This window comes from Mesoplodon densirostris, chromosome 18 (genome assembly GCF_025265405.1).
Source record: "Mesoplodon densirostris isolate mMesDen1 chromosome 18, mMesDen1 primary haplotype, whole genome shotgun sequence".
NCBI lineage: Eukaryota > Metazoa > Chordata > Mammalia > Artiodactyla > Ziphiidae > Mesoplodon > Mesoplodon densirostris.
Genome location: NC_082678.1, coordinates 9691756 through 9714511, shown reverse-complemented (window position 1 = coordinate 9714511; position 22756 = coordinate 9691756). Strand labels below are relative to the sequence as shown.

At 48.0% G+C, this 22756-nt stretch overlaps 1 protein-coding gene across 8 annotated transcripts in view; it reads right to left on the bottom strand.

Annotated features, from left to right (window-relative positions):
• The window catches only part of MAPT (microtubule associated protein tau), a 101534-nt gene that overhangs the window by 42170 nt on the left and 36608 nt on the right, over nucleotides 1–22756 (bottom strand). For all 8 annotated transcript variants that reach the window (XM_060080738.1, XM_060080732.1, XM_060080733.1 and 5 more), the window contains exons 2-3: nucleotides 5685–5804; nucleotides 1481–1567 (exon numbers count right to left, since the gene is read on the bottom strand). In XM_060080738.1, the coding sequence (XP_059936721.1) occupies nucleotides 1481–1567; nucleotides 5685–5787 (190 nt within the window). In that variant the 5' untranslated portion in view covers nucleotides 5788–5804. The remainder of the gene's footprint in view (nucleotides 1–1480; nucleotides 1568–5684; nucleotides 5805–22756) is intronic.

Here is a 22756-nt window from a genome sequence, read left to right as displayed (position 1 = left end):
CTGGCATTAGTGTTTCAGGACCTTCTCAGGGCGGTAGGCAACTTGCAAAACTGTCCTAACAAGATCAGCAGGCTATGTCTTAACATCACTGGCTCTAAGAAGGAGAGCAAACAGCATTTGGTCTGGTATTCTCTTCACTAGGCTGAGAACCTCAGAGGTTGGGGTGGGGGGGCAAAGGTGGGGAAGGGCCACATCCACTATATCCTCCACGGATGCACCATCAATTGGCAGGCACTTGACAGCCACTTTCTGAATTCATCCAAAGGTGGACGCTTGGGGAGATGCTGGGGCCAGGTTCTCATCAAAGTCATGGGCAGGGCCCAGGGAAGTGCTGAGAATAGAACCTTGGAGACGATGGAGAGATGGAGGGGCAGATACTGCCGACTGGTTACTCAAAAGCCATTCTCAATGCCCTTATCCCTTGATTTTTCTTGCTAAAGAGCCTGGAAGGCAAAATGCTCAATGTCCCAGCCTCCCTTACAGCCAGGGGTGGCCGTGAGACCCAGTTCTGGCCAATGATACATAAACAGAAGTTGGTTAGGTGGGGCCTGCAGAAAAACTGTTGCTTTCCTAATAAAAAGGGCACACATTTGGTTTCAGGGTTCTTTTGGCTTTGCTACTTTCTTTCTTCTTTGAAGGCAGATGTGATGCCTGGAGGTACAGCAGCCATTCTGTAACCATAAGGCAACAATCCAGCCATTAGTGATGGCAGAAGATAAAATAGTTGACACTGAGAAGCTGCTGCCCAAGTCCAGACATTTTGTTATGTGAGACAAATAAACCTCTTCATATGTATGTCACAGTTAGTTGGGTTTTCCATTACCTGCGATCAACACAGTCTTGACTGATATAGATGGGAAGCAAGAGAAGATGGTCAAAATCAGGACCAAGGAACACTTCAGGAAATACATCAGCAGCTTTGTAATAACTTAGACACCAAATGTCTACAGAGGACAGGTTAGAAGATGGGTTGGGACTAACACCATGGCCAAGGTCTAGACACCGAGGCCAAGCTCAAGAAATGAAGGCTACTAAACCAAGACCAGTCCCAAAGTGTGAGCTTGGAGATGTGCACTGACCTGCCCTTTCCTCAGCCAAACGGCTGCTTTAGGACCTGGTGGCTCATGAAAGAAGTTTGGGGACAACAATGGGCAGGGGCTTTGTGGAGCTGAGGTCAGGCCCTGCTTTGCCACAGGTCCCAGCCTGTTCAAGTGTGGCTGCCTCAAAGCTCACACACGATGAAGCTGCCCATACCTGACCCTAGCGAGCAAGGCATCAAAACAGAGTGTGGCTCCCACAACATCCGGGGCCTGAGCCCCGTCCTGCAAAGCACTGAGCGAGCTATCTCTCAGCCAGAGGGAGAGGCAACAGCAAATGCAGCCAGGAAGGGTGGCACGTATGAGCTCAAAGCGTGGCTAAGCGCAGGCTGGAGCAGGGAAGGAGCTGCTTGAATAAAGCCATGAGAAGAGGGAGGCCCCACCTTCCGCCGTTGGAGTGCTCTTAGCATCAGAGGTTTCAGAGCCTGGTTCCTCAGATCCATCATCAGCCGGGGTCTGCAGGGGAGATTCTGGAACATATACAATGAGCCCCTCAGAATGGCTGCCTCTCTCCACCCCTGCTTTCGACCTCAGAGGACCTTGGGGACAGTGTCTTTTGGAGCTGAAATCACCTAGCGTGGAACCCAGATGGATGGACTACAGCCACATGATAAAACCACAAAGGGGACCAATCCCACCCCCACCCCAACACAGCTGGGCCCCCAAACCAGGGTCACCAGGCAAAGAGGCACACAATGTTTACCTGTTCTGGGACGAGAGGAGAAATTGCCTTTTAATTAGCTTGTGGTTCCAATTGAGACAAAGGCTCTTATATTGACAAACGGGCAGCTGACACCAGAAAGCTAAGCCACAAGTAAACTTGGGGCTTTGTGTTTCCCTACTGAAGAGATTCATGGGAGATCACTGCCATGAATTAATGACAATTAATGACCTGGGAAAACACTCAGAGATCCAACTCCTTCCTCTGCAAAGGAATTAGCTCAGGGAAGACACAGTACCTACTTCTAACTGTACACTTGTCTGTGCCTCCAAGTACCACCCAACACCTGAAATGTCAGCCATCGCTACTTATAAGAAAACTGTCCTTTCAGAATCCAAAGCCAAGGGAGCTCTGATGGACTCTGCAAAAGCCACTCCACCTGGGGTGGGGGTGGCCTTGGAGATAGAGGACAGGGAGCTGGTTCTGCATGAAGCAGACTCACGAGACGAAAAAAGGCAAGTGGTGTTCTAGTACACTTCGAGATCAGACACGTCGCACCCTCTGCTAGAACACCATCCCTGGACACTCAGCCCTGGCTGCACCCATCCAGCCAAAGAAGGGCTGATTCTAAAGAAGCTTCCGGTCCTAGAGCTTGCAAAAACCTGCCAACTCCCTCAAGTAGGCTCTGGACACATGGTGAGGGAGCATGATGCAGACTGTCTGCCGGGTCTTATTACAGACCAGCCTCGACTGTCAGAGCACAGAAGCCTATGGGTGTGACGGTGCCTCAAACACTTGTCCCCCAAACACCCCTCCCCCAATCCATCCCCAGCCTACAACGGTCATCATCTGCTTTATCCTTGTTAAATTTCTTGGAGGGAGGGAAGGAAGGAGGAAGAAGCCTCTTCTGAGGGTCTTCTGGAAGGTCTAACAAGTTAACTCGTTAACACCTTTTAATTCAGGTGGGTGCATTATTTTATCGGTTAACCAGCTTTTACCCACTTTGCAGCTCTCTTTGCCTCTATCTAATCCTATTCCAACTTTTAGCATCAATGCAGATGCTCTTTGTTTTAGTATTTTACATGTGGTTTCTTGTCATTATTCAAAAAAGGCTCTGTCACTTATCTAAAATGTTGCTTGTAAAGTGACACCTTCTGTCAAGTCACACTGTTCACTCCCCATATAAAAACAACTCATTCTAAATCCTTAGTAGCAAGAACAAATTTGATGAGAACTATGAAAATCTCTTAGGTATCAACTTGCTTTCTTGGCAAGTACATTCTTTGGGTAAGTTTGTTTAAACTGTCTTCAAACACTTTCAAAGCAGTGACAAAAAGGTTATTAGCATCATAAAATTTGCATATATATATTATACATATTCATACATACATCTGTTTCAGGAGAGAACTTCCAATCACGTTTTATGTTAAAAGAATTGAGGAGTTTCAGTAAACATACTTTAAGCACCTCTGAGACATGAAATAAATTGGTAAATTTGTTCTTACTTTACAAATTGAATTTCGTTTCTCTTTCAAAAAATAAAAGTAGTAAAAACCACTTTTTTTTCCCGGACTTTAAAAAAATGAACTTTTTATTTGAGAACAGTTTTAGATTTACAGAAAAACTGCAAAGATAGACCAGAGAGGATACCCCACACCCAGTTTCCCAAATTGTTAACATCCTACATTATTATGGTACATTTGTGACAACACAATATATATATTTTAACTTAATTTTTAAACCAGGCTACCCTAAACAGAGCATAATTTTTCTTTTTTTCTTTTGGCTGGTGGGACCTTAGTTCCCTGACCAGGGATCGAACCTGGGCCACAGCAATGAAAGCGCCAAGTCCTAAGCACTGGACTGCCAGGGAATTCCCAAGAGCATCATTTTTTCATTGGCACAATTCATCTGGGGCAGAGTTCAGTATGCTGGGATTCTAAGTTGGATTCCACCCACAAGAGTTTAATAACTGGAGCTTCAAGGAGACTTGGCTAAGGGTGACCAGAGGCAAAAACAGCTGACCTGGAGCTGAAGGCTATATACTAGCCTCATAATCTCACACGAAACTTTGTCATCTGTAAACTGGGGAAGGCAACCTCCGCCTTCCCTGGTTATTGTGAGCACTACCTGAGACGTCGGTGGCTAAAGCCCTTTGCCAACTTTTGTAGAGTCCTACAAAAATGCCTGAATTATCTTTTTTTTTTAAAGATTTTTTTTTTGATGTGGACCATTTTCACAGTCTTTATTGAATTTGTTACAATATTGCTTCTGTTGTTTTTATGTTTTGGTTTTTGGGCCACATGGCATGTGGGATCTTAGCTCCCCAAGCAGGGATCAAACCCACACCCCCTGCATTGGAAGGCAAAGTCTCAACCACTGGACCCCCAGGGAAGTCACCTGAATCATCATTTTAAGGAAGTCCCATTATAAGTAGGGTAGCCATATACTTTATCACCCAAACAGGGACACTTGAAAGTGAAAGCAGCCATACTGATACTGAGGCAGAACACGCACGTGGAGGGATGGTGGGCTCAGGTCCTCAGATGAGGGAGCTCTCAGGGCCCAGCTGCCGTTCCAACCCCTTGGGAGTTGAAAATTAGCAGCTCCGGCTGGAGCCAGGCTGTGGCCCGGGAGAGGTCAGAATGCACGTTTCCTGCCACCATTGGTGCCCTTCACCAGGAGGGGAGGGTTGAGCCAAATGGGAGCAGGCATTTCCCCTCACCCAGAGCTTCGGGCTGGGTGTGCTCCCAAGAAGGCCAGAGGGTGGCCTCTGAGCTCCGGGGACAGCCCGTTTCTTCCCTCACCTCCCCCACCTTGGAGCCCACTTGTCTGATTCCCAACCTCTGCCTCCTAATGTGTTCTCTGCTTCAACAGGTACAGAGAAGTCAGCCTTTGAAACAAGGCCCCCCCAACGAGTCCTGAAGCGTCTCCAAGGTAGGGATGTTTTCTCCATGTGCTCCCCCAACCCAGGCCTCCTTCTGGTGACCCCGCCTCTTCCAGGGAACCTTCCCAGATAGATGTACCCAGAAGAGTTCCCTCCCCACCTTGGAGCTCTACCACTGCCATCGACACCGCACACCCCAGGCTTGTTATTTTTAGCATTAAAAGAGAAAAGTAGACTGCCATTTCATCTCCTTAGAAATGGGTCTAGAAGACAGGGACCTCGTCTTTCTTATCCCGGGGCTGCACGGTGGGCTGCTCCAGGGGGCACTGGCCACCAGTGACACTGTGGGGAGAGGGTTCCTTATGGTACAACCCAGTGCCCTACAGGTCCTCTTGGTGCTCCCATCAGCGATGCCAGGGACTAGCATTCGGAGCCAGAGAGAGGGCTCTGTGTGCTCCATGGGGCTCCCCGATCTCGGTGGTCAGACAGTGCAGTGAAGGGGAGAGAGGAGGCCAAGCCAATTGGGCCAAAAGACTGTACTATAGAACATTTAGAGGTTGATGTGGTTTATTAAGGTATAATAGGGACAGTAAGAAACCCAGAGCTAACCAACTCTGGCCAAATAGGGGCCAGACAGGCCTATTAAGGAAGAGAAAAAAAATAATGTATAAAGTCATGTATTTTGTATGCAATAAATCCTGCTGATTTATAGGTTAACGGGTATGGTTAAAGACTCAACAGAGCACCCTTGTATTAATTAGACCAACAAGCCTCCAGCAATCTTTATCATACTATAGCCACTTATGTGGCAAACTCTCCTTTGCAAAAGGCAGATTTTCAAGTAGCCTCACATTTTGAGTTCTGCTGGCTCACACAAATTAATGAGGTTTCAAGTCTGCTGACAATCTAACACAATAAGGTATTTAAAACTCCTTTAAAACTCAGGATGCGAACTTTTCCTGCCAGCCCTTTCCAGAGCCATCGGGTCGGCCGTGATCCCCACAGCACCTGGGCCCGTTACGCAGGGCTGTGCACTCACCTTTCAGGCCATGCTCCACGTCAACCTCGTGGTCTTGCAGCAGGGTGTAGTCCTCCTGAGCATGATCTTCCATCACGTTGAACTCCTGGCGGGGTTCAGCCATCCTGGTTCAAAGCCCACCTGGGGAATGAAGATGGGAGGTGAGGGCTGGGATGCTGTGCTGAGGCTAAGTGCTTGGGGGTGGGGTAGGGGGCAGGGAGAGAGAGGTGCTACCTGCCCAGTTCACAGCAGGCAGATTTCCACCTCCCCTCTCAACAACCAGATGCCCAACCTCATCCGCGGGGTGTATCGCTGCCAAAGTGTGATTTACTTGTATGTGCACTTTTATTTCACTGGCATCACATCAGTTCATGTCCAAAACCATCAGGTGGGCAGGTTCAGCAGGCCTGACTTGTTACTATGCTCACTGCTCTTTCCACTTCATTAAAAAGTAAATGCTGCTGACTGGGAGTTTGATGGTTTTTTTTTTTATTTTATAAATTTATTTATTTTTATTTTTGGCTGCATTGGGTCTTCGTTGCTGCGCACAGGCTTTCTCTAGTTGCGGCAAGCGGGGGCTACTCTTTGCTGCAGTGCCCGGGCTTCTCGTTGTGGTAGCCTCTCCCGTTACAGAGCACGGCCTCTAGGCGCACGGGCTTCAGTAGTTGTGGCACGTGGGCTCAGTAGTTGTGGCACACGGGCTTTGTTGCTCTGCAGCATGTGGGATCTTCCCAGACCAGGGCTCAAACCCATGTCCCCTGCATTGGCAGATGGACTCTTAACCTCTGCGCCACCAGGGAAGTCCCTGATGGTTTTTTTTTTTTTTTTTTTACTGAGAGGGAAGACATCAGCTGGGCACTGCTGGTGAGGAAAAGGAGGCACAGAGAAGCAACGTGATAGTTCAATCACACGCTGCTGTGCCATGGAATCAACTTGACCTGGGTGTCCCAACTCCCCAGCTCTGGGTCAGGTGGCCCTCCGGGGTCAGGGACGGGCTTTCACTCACCTCACTGGTTCCCACCAGGACCCTCAGGTGTGCATTCTGAGGGCCAGGCTACGTCCTTAACAGGGCACAGTGCAGGGGCATGAATTTGGGGCCGAAGAGCAGCATGCATTCCCCTCCCCCAAAAGCCCCAGCTGAGAGGTGGCTTCAGCTCAAGAAAGCCCACTAGAAACGATCATTTAATCATACTCTGCCCTCTTCCTTACTGAGAATATTTAATTCTTTGTCTTAAAACTAACTCATAACTTTGAATTTCTGAACTTTTGAGTATGTCATTTTGCTGTGGTTCATTCATGTTACTTTGGATTATTCCATGTTTTACATTTTTATCTCTGTAATTTGAGTCTCTTGTATTTTACTTTGATATCTTCCTTTTAAATGATCTAGTTATCTCATATTTATTTTCTACTTTATATTTTTTCTTATCTTTGAAACTCCCCTGTTCTAGCTGCTTCTACTTCCTCCCTTTAAACTTTTATAATTTTTGATCTTGGTTTTTATTTCTTACCCTTTTAAAATCTCAGTAATGTCTTGATTTATTTTACATATATTTATTTGATTTATTACATATATTTATATAAAGCTATGTAATAAATACATATATATTGCTATATATGTAATAAAACATATCTAAGTAAACATTTATTTACACATATTTATTGGTTTGTTTTACATATATTTATTTATATCCTTATTTTTTCATTATTTTTACTTTGAATTTTCACTCCAGATTCATGTTAGCGTTTCACTTAATATTTTAAATTTTTTGAGATAATTTTAGACTTATAGAAAGACTGTAAAAGTTGCCCAGAGGGTCATTAACCTTTTGAAATCCCTTTAAAATATATTTCCCTGTTATCTTCTATCTTTCTAAACTTTTAGGTTGCTTTTTCTTTTAATCTCTCTTTTTGATAATTGTAACTTTTATCATTTTTTATAACTCTGATGTAAATTTAGTCTTCATTTTTAAAATTTGGGCGGCCATTTCCCTTTCTTTACTGCCTTTCATTTATGTTCTTACCTTTATTCTAATTTTGTTTGCTTTCTTTACTTTAAATCTCTAGTTTTCCTTTATAATTTGTTAATAGTTATCCTCTTATGTTTCTGTTCTCATTTCACAGGCTGTTTTTCAGTCGCCGTAGGCGAGTTGTCAGGGGGAGAACTGGTAACACAAACTGGAGAGGACAGGCCTTTCTCCTCCAAGTCTCCACTCTACTAGCTCTCTGGCTTCTGTGATCAATGAGTAATGTCTGCCATGGGCCAGGTGTGGAGGGCGTACCTGATGTCATGCATTGTCAAAATGCATTATGAGTGGCCAAATGTTCTAAAATCCATAGTCTTACTAAGCTCTGACAGGTATTGGGCAAGTCATATAAATGGTGGGCTACAGGGTGGGAGGGTCCACCTGGGGCAGACACTCCACCTAATACTTCCCAGACTGACATAGGTGTGGGGAGACAGCCAGCCTCTGGCACTGTGTTTATACCAGCTGGCCACTGGCATACTCAGGTCCAGCTCCATTTCTCTCCTTTCTAGGCAGGACACGCTGGTGTGGGTGTCTGAGCTGTCTTCTCCACCCACGATGTAGGATAAGAAGATGGGAGGGCTTAGGATGGTTCTAAGAATGAGGTCAGTGAGACCTCCTCTGGGTGAGGCAGAGGGTGGGTGGCCTGGCCCCTCCTAGGCAGCTACTTTTCATTCTGACTGAGGCCCTTGTCTCTCAGAGAGCTCTTGGGAGAGGCATCTGAGGCTGATCATCTCCAAACCTTTGATGTCTCCCCAAGGATGAGTAGGATTTTATCCTGGGAAGATCAAAGCTCCATTCATCCTTCAAGACTTAAGATTTGGTGGTGATATTCTCTATGGTGATAGTCTCTACCCTGAGATATACTGATGGTCTGTTTCCCTTAGAAAGCCCCCAAACAAGAACCCCTGTGCTAAGAGGAACAAGTTTCATTATCAAAGGAGTCAACTACTGCTTCCCACCCAACTCTAGGAAGTAACGCCTCCCTCGCTGCTTCCTGGTGAAGCCTCTCTCAGGACGTCCCTGGTCACTGCCCAGCTGCTCATGCCCGGGATTGGTCCGTGAGTCACCTCACCTGCTGACTCACCAGGAGCCCCACCCGGGAGCGGTGGAATCCTCCCAGAAGCGCAAGGCCTCCCAAACTGGCTGGAGACACACTACACCTGGCCCTGGCGAGCCAGATCAGCCAAATCAGGTCGTCCTGTTCAACCTGCAGCTAAGGTTTTACTGAACACTAAGAAATGTAATGAGCCCCGTGGTTTGGTTTTGTTTTGTAGATTTGATCAATTCCTTTCAAGGACTAAGTTTTCCCATTTGGAACATGGTGGCTGGAAGTGTAAAAGTAAAAATCTGATGCACTGGCTTCTTTTATAAAATGCCCATTTACATCCTTTGCTTCTCTGTCATGCCTCAGTGATCACTGTAATGATTTGAATGAGTTCTTAATCTATGAGTGACATGAACTCTTTATCATATTTGTGGTTAATAGCTTCTCCTTTTACTTTGGTTTCTTTTTTTTTTCTTTTGGCCACACCGCACAGCTTGTGGTATCTCAGTTCCCCAGCCAGGGATTGAACCTGAGCCATGGCAGTGAAAGCCCGAATCCTAACCACTAGGTCACCAGGGAACTCCCTGTTTTGGTTTCTGACGGCTTCTACTGACGGGTTTTACTTTTTATACAGTCAAGTCTATTTTTCTTTGTGATTTATTCCATTGCTCTATAGTATGTAAAGATCCTAAATATTTTCTACTGTTTTTTTAGTGATCTAATTCTTTGTATTAAATTTATTAATTCATCTAGAATTTATTTAAGTGTATGATATGAGGTGGGAATCTAAAAAATTTTCTCCCAAATACAATAGCTAAACCAATGGGCTCAGCCCTATTCATAGAACAATCTGCCCTCTTTCCCCAGGTGAGTGAACCATCTATTCTGCTCCATTCACCTGTCAATTTGGGTGCTAGAGCCTCCAGATTTAAGTGTTGAATCTCCAGTCTTATTTTCTAGGTGGGCTCAGACACGCTCATCTTCTTTTTTCAAAATTGTTTGAACTTCTTGCACATTTTCTCTACCAGATGCTCTTTAGAACATTTTTTCCTCAAATTCTCAAAATTCCATTGGGATTTTGGCTAGAACTGCATGACGAGCCAAAACGATAAAAGTTGCTATCTTCACAATATTTAGTGTCCCCACCCAAGAGCAAGGTATGTTTTCCCTGTTTTTCTCTGTCTGCTTCCCCACCCAGGCTTTTGCTCCTGCCCAGTTCTCCAGGGTGTCTGCGGGTTTCAGCTGACCTGGGGCAGTCTTTACCTGAAGGAGATGAAGACCAAATAGCCTTCCTACACCTACTGCCATCCTTCTTATTCCTTTTAATTTTCTTACAGCAATGCATCTTGATTCTAGAAAGCTCCTTGGGTAAGCCAGGACAACAGTGGACACCATTTTTGGCAGTTTTGGAATATTAACAGCATCTGTTTATTTGAGTCATGACTATTAGCCAGTCTCAGGGGCTTCAGAGAGAGAAAGCGAATCTCTGTAATACAACAGCCCCAAGAGAGGAATTATCCTCACTTTCTAGATGAGGAAACAGGCTCAGAGAGGTTCAGGAACCTGCTGAGGGTCACACAGCTAGTAAGAGGCAGAACAGGATATGAACTCTGATCTTTTGATGCTAAAACCCATCTTTCGGATATTGTATCATATCACTGCCTTCCCAACAGAGAGTTAAAAAACATAGCCCTTTTGTCCCCTCCAGGACCCAGAGAAATGACCCTGTACCGGCTGGATGGAATTAGAGTCGAGGAGGTAAGAAGAAAGCCCGTGTCAGGGGCTGGTCCCGCACCCTGGCTCACCAGGCTCCAAGCAGGACGCGCTGCCTGTGCAGTCCAAGCCCGGGAGGAGCTTTTTGTATCCTAGAGCCTCCTCCCTGAAGGCGCCGGGTGGGCTGTTTCGGGCGGAGCTGCAGCCCTCGCTAGGGGGCAGCACATCCCGGGGCGCAGTGCCCGCTCGCTGCAGCCCAGCCACCGGCCAGCTTCTCCCCCAGGCAGCACTGCAGGCTCCCGGGCCGTTGCCGTGACTCAGCGGGATCACCGCCACCAGAACAGGTGGCTCTGTCCAAAAAAAGGACGCTGGCCCTTAAAACTCCCTCAGGTTAAAAACCCAACTGGAATTAGAGAGTGGTGATATTGCACAACTTTGTGACTATACTTAAGTCACTGAATTGTACACTTCAAAGGGTGGATTTTATGGCATGTGACATATCTCAATAAAGCTGTTATTAAAAAAACAAACACCCTAAATGGATCTCTCAGATAGTTGAAGATCAAGTAGAGAGAAATCTAAAAATAACCTTAAAATGAACTTTGATCTCCAAGGTTATTTTTGGCTCCCGCATCCCATCTTTCCTTTGCTCTGGTCCCTTTTCTGCACCATCATGAATTTGCCAGTGCGTTCAGGTGGAAAACAGAATTCCTCATGACAGGAGCCATGTTTCAAGCACTTCCAGGTATTGACTCATTTAATCAACACAACTGCCCCTATTATTATGTCTACTTCTACAGAGGGGGAAACTGAGGCACAGAGAGGTTGAGTAACTTGCCCAAGGTCACACAGTAAACATGTAATGGAGTCAGGGCTCAAAGCCCAAGCAGGCTGGCACCAGAATCTGACCTTGTGAGGCCGACTGACACAGTGATTAAATCAAGCAGAGACTGAGATCACCCATTTCAGGAACATAAGGACCCACTCAACTGAGTGAAAGCTTTCGTTTCCTTTGAAAACTTTCTCTTTGTATTTACAGTCTATTCTTTAATGCTTACGGTTCAACTGTTTTACTTTAAGATATAAAGATTAGTGAAAGGGCAGGCATAGTAGTCTCCTTGGCGGAGGTGAAGTCTGGGCCCAAGGTCATTAGGAAATCCCTATACTTATGAAGCGGGGAGTCACCTGCATCTAAAGAAAGAGAAAGAGCCTCCAGGGTTCAAGAAAACACTGGGCTGGCTCGTGGCAACTCTGCTGCTTCAGATGCTCTTCCCTCACAGCTAATCCCAACCGGGAGCTGCATCTCCTTTTGTGTTGCCCCTCTTCTCTCCCGCCCCCGACAGGCAGGTGGCACCCAGCACCCAGGCACCGCGGGGAAGTTCTCAGGAAGACTTGCTGGAGGGAAGATGGCCTGGCAAACCTCAGAGGAACTCTGAAGTGTGAGCTTGTGCTCACATCCTATCACAGGGTACCAGAGAATGTTCTAGAACCAAATCTGAACAATAATGATACTACGTGGATTTCAAGCAGAACTGCCAAATTAAGTGCAGAGAAGATAAAGGAGTCCACAGAGAGGAAAGACTTAGGTTGGTGAGAAGAAACTGGAATAATCCCGGGCCTCAATCCAAAGAGAACAATCAACAGTTGTATGAAAGCATGAATGAAGGTCGCTTTCTGGGGGGAGGTGGTGTTGCTCTGCACACACCATGTGTCATGGCTGATGTCAGCCGGCTGACGTCCACCACTAAGAAAATCCACAGACTGTGTCGGCGAGGACAATTCTGGTTTTAAGCTCAAGGATTCTGTTTTATTTCTTTTACCTCCTTTGTAACTGCTGGTATAGTCAAACAGCGCTGTAGCATCTGTTAGGATGATACGGCGTGCTTGGGTGGCCTTTGTTTTCAGAACTGCAGCAGTTTTCCCTCCAACCCCCTTTCTGATCAGTTAGCCTTCAGCGAGGACAGCACTGCCATGTGACACCCCTGCGGGGGGTGGTGGCAGGCTGCTGAGCCTCTGTCCCGTTCAGGGACTGCCAATGGCCCTGGTCACCACTTAACTGTATCTGAGATGAATCCCCTGAACTCAGAGCACCAAATGGATAAAAAGCAGTCTCTTTTGATGTCAAAGCTGGGCAAACCACAGCGAAAAATTGCTTTTTTTTCCTAGGGCAAGCCACTCTTAATCCTGAGAGAGAGGGGGAGAGAGAGAGAGAGAGAGAATTTATTGTTTTATAAAAGTGATTCATAGTCATTATTAAAAAGTTAAATACAGGGCTTCCCTGGTGGCGCAGTGGTTGAGAGTCCGCCTGCCGATGCAGGGGACATGGGTTCGTGCTCCGGTCCGGGAAGATCCCACGTGCTGCGGAGCGGCTGGGCCCGTGAGCCATGGCCGCTGAGCCTGCGCGTCCGGAGCCTGTGCTCCGCAACGGGAGAGGCCACAACAGTGAGAGGCCCGCGTACCGCAAAAAAAAAAAAAAAAGTTCTGGAGGAGGACTTTTAAAGTCCCCCCCAGACCCTGCCCTTTTTTTTAAGCCATCCATGATCTTCCCTGAATAAATATTTCTGTAGCCGGCACTATTTACACATTTCATCTCATTTAATCCTCACAATGACCTATGTGAGGAGGAAATGTTATTATCTTACTATCCCCATTTTTGCATTGATGCTCAGTAGCCCTGGCTGAGTGAGGATGCACGCATGGCTTTGAGTCTGCAGTCCTAGCCTCCAGTTGGACACAGGGTGGGTCTTTGGAGACCTTCACCGACAAATCATGAAGCCCCACTCTGAAGCCCTGATATAGGAGGAGCCATTCCAACTGCACCTCTGTGAGATACATGGGTCATCTTAGCTCCATTTTGCAGCTGGGGAGACTGAGGCACAGAGAGGCTAGAGATAGTGCCAGAGCTGGGGACAGTGTGTGGCGTGTAGTGATTTCCCGGAAAGCTCAGCTTAGGGCTAGGAAGTCGCTGGGAGTGAACGCTGGGAGGAATGATGTCAGGGGCGTGAGGACACGGCTGTACCCGATGTTGAATGGGCCCCCCACAGTCAGGGTCTTGCCTCAGCAGCAAGTCAGGTGCTGGGAGGCCTCTCAGAGGCACCTCGGGCCATTTGCCAAAGACCATTATGGGTTCTCGGGAGAACCTGCTTCTCCATTAGCCATTCCTGGGACTGATGAATAGCACTTAGGCTGCCCCCTCTCAAGGCCCTCTGAGAACACTGCACGGCTTCACCCTCACAGCAGGGGCTGGGGAGGCACCCTCCATCCTGCCCCCAAAGGTGAGCCTGGAGGGTCCCTTGCTTCGCTTCCCCTTGGACCTGGGTCTCTCCCATGAAGCAGGGTCTCATGATCCAGAGATGCCATATTTGCATGTACCTTGAGAGGCCACTCAGCCCTAATGCCTCTCGTGGAATGCACCAAGTCCAGCCTTGTTAGTTGCATGAACGGCTGGACTCCTTGTGTCCTTGGTTTCCAAGGTGTAGGCACTGGCTCCAAATCTTCCTGAGGACCTTATTGCCGGTTCAGACCGCTCCATGGATTTGGATAGAAAGGACATGTGGTGTGAAGTCCAGAGCCCTGGGTTCTAGGCTTAGGAGGGACCACTCACTGGCTGGTCGATGCTGGGCCAGCCACTTGCCCTCTCTGAATCACAGATTCTTCATTTGTAACATGGGCACGAGGACACCTGTGTCACAGGGTGGCTGTGAGGGTCACTGGCAAAAGGCACGTGAGAGAAAGTGCTTCAGTGAACTGCGATGTTCTAGGCTGATGCCTTGTACTGTCGTTATGACACGTGGGTTCTGAGCAAGGAGAGGATATCTGAGGATGGGAAGAGGAGGCCTAACCTGAAGGGATAAAATCAGGGGCCAATACAAGAGCCTGTGTGCTTCTGCCTTGAAGGAGGGGGAGAAAGAGCATGAAGACGTGAGAGGCACCTCTGGGTCAGCCCAGGGAGAGGAGGAGAAACAAGGGGGTCCTTCCAGGAAGGTCTCGGAAGTGACAGAGCAAAGGTAAGCATCGGGGGAGAACTGGGGTGTCTCTGCTCCCCACCCCTCCCAGCACTGGCACCCGGAGCACGGAGGAGACAGGGGAGGTGATGCGGAGAAGGTGATGCCGGGAGGTGGGGAGAGACGAATTGTCCACACCCGTCTTGGCAGCGAAGGAGGCGGGAGTCTGAGAGGCCACATGCAATGACCAGAAATGGGCTCTTTTTGCTACAACATTTCATTAGATCGAACAACAAGGAAGAAGCGGAGGGGAGAGGAAACGAGGAAGGGAAGGTGGTAGTTCTGAGGATGCTTTCATTTCTACTTTTTGAGTCTGAGGACACACCCTGAAGGACGCGGGGCACAGGAGGACGGCGTAGTCTGTCTCTAATCGGCAATGTCCCTCAGTAATGAGCAACCTGAACTCAGCACGGCTGGAAGGACGGAAAACAAATAGTGTCCTTTGAACCCATGGGAGAAAGGCCACCCAGGTCAAGCATACCGTCCCTGAATCACCCCCTTGACAGAGGTGTCCACACAGCATCAGGGGCGGAGTTGACAGTGCATTTCAGGGGCGTGGAGCACACACTGGGGTCAGGCTGTCTGGGTTCCACTCCAGATCCGCCACTTACTAGCTGGGTGGCCTTGAGTAAGTCACTTAACCTCTCAGAGCCTTCACTGCCTTGTCTGTAAGATGTGGGGATTAAACGAGTTAATACAGTAAACGCAATCGAAGTGCCAGCTGTGGTTATTATCATGACAACCTTATCACCCATTATTTGAGCCAAACCTTTCTGTATCCTGTTTGTATTTTCAGACTAAACAGCTTCTCAGGGCCCAGAGCCCCACCCCACATTGGATCCAACGACACATGGTGCCCCCTTGGCCCTCCCGATGCAGCCTCTGGCCAGGCAGGGCAGATGGTGTACCCGGTGAGGTCATCCCCTGGTCCCGTGACTCCTGGAGACGGGGCCAAAACCGTGTCCCGGAGCACGCTGTGTGAAGCTGACCCCTTTGTGAGGAGGACAGGGGAGAAGTGAACACACTGGCATGGAGAGAGCTCCATCCTGTATCACCAAGGGAAAAAAGCAGTTTTAGAAATGTGTATGCACAGAATGTTTATAAACAAGACAGTAGCATATATATGCATATGTGCAGACAAGAAATCGCAAAGGGGGCTTCCCTGGTGGCACAGTGGTTGGGAATCCGCCTGCCAATGCAGGGGACACGGGTTCAAGCCCTGATCCGGGAAGATCTCACATGCTGCGGAGCAACTAAGCCCGTACGCCACAACTACTGAGCCTGCACTCTACAGTCCATGAGCTACAACTACTGAGCCCGTGCGCCACAACTACTGAAGCCTGCGCGCCTAGAGCCTGTGCTCCGCAACAAGAGAAGCCACCACAATGAGAAGCCCGCGCACCGCAACAAAGAGCAGCCCCCGCTCACTGCAACTAGAGAAAGCCCATGCACAGCAACGAAGACCCAACGCAGCCAAAAATAAAAAAATAAAAAAATAAAAAAGATATTGTAAAGGACGTGATCTGGGAAGGGAAGTGGAATTAGGGAGACTTTCTCTTGTTGTTGTGTACGTTTTTGTTTCATTATACTGTTTTCTAAACATGTGTTTATAACCTGACAAAAAGTAATAAATACATTCCGCTTTTGGCAAAACAAAACACCCTGTAACAAAGTCAAGGATTTGTCCCACAGTGTGCTGCTCCTTTTATTCACAAATCATGGGCTGCCTGTGGGCACCGGCATGGCTGATGGGTCAAGGTGACCAAGAGGCTTAATACTGATTCTAGGCGTCAGTGTGATGTGTTCAACTACATCTGTGATCAACCATGAAGACAGAGGCCGCTTAGGGGGACAATGTGTGAGGGGCATTCTTAACCTGGGGCCGGAGGAACGCCACCAGAGGTGCCTGATGGGGGTAGCAGGGGAAGCCCTATGGAGCCAGTGATGGCTCCTGGATGGGGAAGCTTCACACTGTGGGGGAGTCATGATGCAAAGAGATGGGATTCACTAACAGCTGACATGCAGCCTTTCAGGTACACATTTAATGCAGAGAGCCAGGGACACCTGGACATAGCACTCTGATGTCACAAACCCTTGCCTATCACAAGTGTGATTCTCTAAGATCCAGTGAAAAGTCTAAATACATCGGGGGGCTGTAATTGTTCATGTATTTATATATAGCTTGTTCCGAAAAGGGATTTAGAGAGAAGCAGGGAGGTGAGAAGCCCCACCAGAGCTGAAGTTACAGCCTTACGAGCCCTAGAAAAGGTAACTTCCCAATGCAATATGCGCAGTAAGGGTTCATGGCCACGTCAGAATATAAAAATACAGGCTCTTTATTTAGATAAAGGGGAAACCAGACAATTTTGCTGCATCTATGGAGGTTGGGAAAGTAGTTTCAATATTTATCAATAAAACTTCTCATTAAAATTAAAATAAGAAAATGCAAATATTATCCAGCATGGGACCCTGGGTCATGCTCCCTTATTTGGATAAAATAATTATGCTTGACAAAGTGGAGTACAGCAGAAAACAGAAAATTTATGGAGGAAATGATCTTGAAAGAAAGAATTTCAACACAGCTTTGGAACGAGATCCAATCCAGGCGTACAAATATCTGGATCAATTAAAATGGACACAGCAGACATTCAGATCAGGGAGAAACAGGAAGTCAAAGCCAGGGGCGTATATTTAGGCTCTGGGCCCCCAAGTATGTATTTCAGAAAAAGCCCAGGCAGCCTCTGTTGGTCGCAAAATATTCATTATCCAGCAGAAAGGCCTGGACATTATGTTCAGAAACAGAAATTACAGTCAAGGAGGGAAGGAAGAGAGAATGAGCAGATGAGAGAGAAAAAGCTGGCGAGAAAGAAGCACAAAGAACTTAGAAACGTGATAGGAAATGAAATTCTTCTTGGAAAAGGAGAAAACACTACACCTGGAGTCACGCATCCAGAGAACAGAGAGGCACAGCTGCCTTGGCGCTGTCGCCCTGCCCCCATCTGAGCTGCTTCTGGGTCTTCCTAGTGTCTTAGGAATTACCATCGAAGTCGAACTTCTACAGGAATACTAAAACCCACTGAATTGTAACTTTAAAGGGATGGTTTTTATGGTACATGAACCATAATCTCAATAAAGATGTTTTTAAAACATTGCAAAAGAGGCTCAAAGTCAAATTTATTTTCTTTTGCTAAATCTAAAAATACAGATGCCCTCCAGCCTTCCTCTGGGGAGGTGGAGCCCTCTGCCCGGGCGGGTAGAAAGCAGTTCTCTCTGAGGAACAGCGGAGATGAAGCAGCTTGTACACAAACCTTCTCTCTGCTGGGCCATCCAGCTTTGGCTCCATTCTAACCCCTGGGGGAGTCTGTGACAAACAAACCACGAAGGTGGCTTTGCATTGTTTGTATGATCTGAGCTTTTCCTTCCGGTGGGCAACGACCCCATCCCATTCAACGGTCCTGGCCTTTGTCGAATGGGGGGTTGTGGCCCACCAGGGTGCAGCGGGGCACCAGGAAAAGCGCTGGGCCGAAGGGCACCTTCCCAGGTGGACGGGCTGTCAGGGGGTGGCAGGTCAAAACACCTTTGCAGGGGAGGTGCAGCGTCCTCCCTGTTAAAACCAGGAGTTGGATACACACAGCAAAAAGAGGGAAAATGAACGAACGAACTGCTTGCTTGGGAAGGCTGCTGTACTGCAGAGAGGGAGTATGGGTGTCTTAGGGGCCCCTCCAGGCAGCATTCACCATCCTGTCCCCGCAAAGCTCAGGGCGGGCAGAGGCTGAGAGAGGCAGGGCTTGCTGGGGAGGTGCACACACACACACACACACACACACACACACACACACACACCAGGTTCCTTGGGGAAACAGAAACATCACAACTCCCTCACTTCCATGGAATTCACCACATCTCCCTGACCCCACTTCGGGGATTAGGCTGGAAACTCACGCATTCCCGAGACATGGGTAAGAATCTATTACCTCCCTGGCCTCCTTCCACTCAGCACTGGGGCCGGCCTTTCCTGTTGTACCTGTCACATCATACTCTAATTGTACCCATGAGTCCCCGCATTAGAATGCAAGCTCCTCGAGGGTGGAGACTCTCCTGTACTTGTTTTTTTAAACCACTGTAAACAACTCAGTACTTAGTGCAGTGCTCAGTCTGTGCTCAGGATGAACGAAAGAATGACTGTGAACTGAAAGCCGCCCCTCACACTTCTTCGACCCTAACTGCTACACTTTCTTCCCCCCAGGCCTTTGCCAGAGCTGGTCTCCCTGCCAGGGAAGCCCTGTCCTCCACATCCCCTCCCCATTGTCTGGCTAACTCCTACTCAAGCTTCAGGCTCTATCAAAGCAGCCACTGCTTCTAGAAGCCCTTCCTGACTCTGCCAAACTCCCTCGAGTGTGCCCCTCACAGACACTTGCCTGGTGCTGTAATCCTCTGGGATGCTGATGCCCTGAGGATGGGACGGCCACAGCCACCTCCTTCACCATCATGTCTGCAGCACCTGGTCCCACACCGGGCAGGAGGAAGGCCCCAATAATGCTGCTGAACCAAGGAGTTGGGGGGCAGAGAGATGGGTTCCCGTGGAATGGAGGAGGAGAGGTGACAACATTAATCCATGACACTTCCCAAGCTCATTGTCAGTTGCAAATCTGACAGCAGACCTGTTCTCTAGTGTGGGTTACCCCAGCTCCCTGGATAACTACCTCTCACACCCCATTGGAGAGAATATTCCTCTGTGGTAGGGGAGGGAACTCAAATTCTCTCCCCGCTTTGCAAACCCCAAGTGACCAAAATGAATGAGATATAACTGCTGAGTCATCTGGGCATTGGGTTAACCAGGAATGACCTTGAATTTGTCATCAAGGTTCCTTCTCCTCCCCCCAAAACAGACTTGTTCTCCAGGCATCTGTCTGGGTGCCCCTGCTTGACTAGGTCAGAATCATAGAATCCTGGGTTCTAAGCTTAGAATGGACCTTAAAGAGAGAGGCCCTCAGGCTTCCCTGGTGGTGCATGGTTGAGAGTCCGCCTGCCGATGCAGGGGACACGGGTTCGTGGCCCGGTCTGGGAAGATCCCACATGCCACGGAGCGGCTAGGCCCATGAACCATGGCCGCTGAGCCTGCACGTCTGGAGCCTGTGCTCTGCAACGCCCACAACAGTGAGAGGCCCGCATACCGCAAAAAAAAAAAAAAAAAAAAAAAAAAAAAGGCCCTCGACAGCACAGAGAGGTGAAGTAACTCGCCCAGCGTCACACAGCTAGCTGACAGTGAAGCCAGGATTCAAACCTAAGTCAGGAGCACATTTCACTGAACACACCCAAAGTAAAGCAGAAACCATTGTTTTCCAAGCATCAGATCCATGCATTTGATACTGAAGCTCAAATGCAGTTCTGTTTACTTAGAAAATACCACAGTGTTTTTGTCATAAAATTAGAAACTTGTAGTACAGAGGCCGTCATTGTCCCTTTTCATAGATTTTACTACTCTCTGTTCTCTTAGAGTTCCCACCACAATTTTAGGACATTGCATCTCTGCTTCCCGTCAAGGAGGAGGAAAATAATCTGATTCCTTCAAGTTACACAAACGATGAACAAAAATACGAGAAAGCGAGTTCATTGAGAACAGAGTAAAGATCACTGAATGCCTCTTTCCACTAAAGGAAAAAAAGGGCATCAGAATCTGAAACAAACATACTCAGAGGGAACCCTCGCCAATGCAGGCCCTGCACGAACTCCAGGGTCCTTCTCAGATGTGGCCCCAGGGACATTTTGGGAGTGGGGGTGCCTGCTCTGTGACTGGGTCCTCTGAGGCTCAGGATGAAGCCACATCATATGATTCTCTGTCACCCACACTTCAATGCCTCAGCTCAAGAGAAAGAGCAAAGTAATTAGAAACCTCCTTGTAAAAGGCCATTTGCAATTAAAGAGCACTGTCCTTTCCTTTGCATCCTGGGGCTTATTGTTTAGAAAGTATTTTCCAGGGAGCCATGAAATGTTGATTTATAAGCAATATCCAAGCGACAAAGAATGTCTAAACACCTTAAGCCTGTGATTTAAAGGCTTGTTCTATGTGAAAGAATGCAAGATGAGATAAGATACTGCAAAAGGGTTGCAAAGAAGCTGATTTTATTTAGTAAAATCTGGTTAAAAATGGGCAATGAAACTAAGGATATTACAAATATGATTCAGATTACTCGCATCTTAATTTATACATTTATACCACCTCTTCCAGATCTTGTTGAAAAAGGTTAGTTACTAAATCTTCTTCGATTAAGTAAAAATATGTATTTGCATTTCGTTAATGGGGTAGACAGAAGAACAGCATCTTAAAGATATCCATGTCCTAATCCTCAGAACCTATGAATACTTTGTTACTTTATGTGGCAAAGGAGGGTTAAGGTTGCAGACGGAATTAAGGTTGCTAGTCAGCTGACTTTAGATTATTCTGGATTATCCAGGTGGGCCCAATGTAATCACAAGGGTCCTTACACGTGGAAGATGGTGGCAGGGGAGTCAGTGTCAGAGTGATGTGATTTGAGAAAGACTCAACCAGTCAAGCTGGCTTTGAAGATGGAAGGGGCCATGAGCCGAGGAAGCTGGAATAGGCAAGAAAACAGATTCTCCCCTAGACCCTCCAGAAAGGAATGCAGCCCTGCCATCACCTTGATTTTAGCCCAGTGAGACCTGTATCGGACTTCTGCTACCTCCACAACTGTCAGATAAAACAGTTGGTTTAAGCCACTACATTTGTGGTAGTTTGTTACAGAAGCAAATAGAAAATGACTAGTTAATTTCTGTTAAGTCTGCTCATTAAGGTGGACCAGCAGGTTAATAATGACAACTTGATTCTGGGAAAAGAAAGGAAAGAAATGGACGTGGATGGTGCACCTGCCATGTGGCAGGCATTGTGTGAGGCCCTGGAGTACATACCACACAGTCTCCTCCACCCTCTGGCCAGGTAGGCACTGAGAGCACCAGTGTGCCACCCACAGCTCTGAATCTCCAAGAGGTCAAGGTGCTAACGCTTCGGCTGGTACAGCGGCCGAGCCAGGGTGTGAATCAGGTTTATTTGCCTCCAGAGTGCTTTCTAATTGATGGTGTCGCCTTCCTTTCCACTCAAGCTAAATGGTACAAAGCGCCCACAGGGCCTGGTCTGTCTGACTGTGCACATGGACAGCCCCAGAGTTGTGGCCACATCCTCTCCACATGCCCTGCTGGACCCCCTCCTCCCTTCTCCCCCGTGTCAGCACCCACCAGCTTCCCGGAGGGAATGGGGCTGGAGACCAGGGCAGTGGTTGGAGGGGGCTTCTCCTCACGGTTCTGGTCCTTCCATGGTCCCACCTTCTGCACTGTCCACTGGAGGGGCACAAAGACAGAAGCACAATGCACCTGAGCCTGTGCGGGAAGGAGGAAGTGATGCAGGGGGAGTGGGGAGTCTGACCCATGACCCACGTTGAGGACAGCTGACTGACATGCTCTCATACCACATTATGTATTTGCAGACCAGGAGTGGGCATGTGCCGCTCAGGGAAGACTCCTTTTCCACTCTGAATGGTGAATTGGATGGAAGAAAGCTCCTCTTCCAGGTGGGGAGAGATGGGATGGGAGTCATCTCTCTGGGCGTCTCACACTGCTAGACAGCCCCAGGCGTGCACGCTCTGTGTATCTAGGTGGTTCTCGATGCCTCCCGATCGGGGAACACACCTGAGATGTGCTCTGGGCGCTGTCCAGATGTCGGTAGTTAACGATGCGATGAGGAGGGCGCCTTTTCCAACCAGTGGACAAAATCCAGTTAATCAAGAAGAGCCATGTTTTGTGCTTAAAAGGCACAAATTCAGACGCATCCATTAGTCTCTTCGGTTTAAGATCACTTTTAAATCAAAGCTGTCAAGCTGAGGCTGTAAGAGGCATCTATTATTCACAAACAGAGACAAAAGTGGGCTCCTAAGTGACAGGCTCACCAATCACCACACGCTTGGTGGTGGATTTGGGAGCCAATTCAGACATGTCAGTTGTGTAATAAATAAAGTTTACGGCAGCTTTCAGTGTATAAAATGCATTACTGACGCCGAGCTTAGGGGCTGTGTCTATGTGCACCGTGCCCGCAATGCATGTGCATATATGCCCTCCAGTCTCAAAGGCATACCTTTGGGCAGGAGGGTAAGTCAGGCAGGGAGAGATGATATAACCAGGACAGAGCAATCCCACTGGCCCAGGCCTGGCTGAGCAGCTGGGGAGACCTCAGGGACCAGGGCAGTGAACAGACTATGAGAAGGTCACGTACCAGCCCCCAGTGGGGAGCAG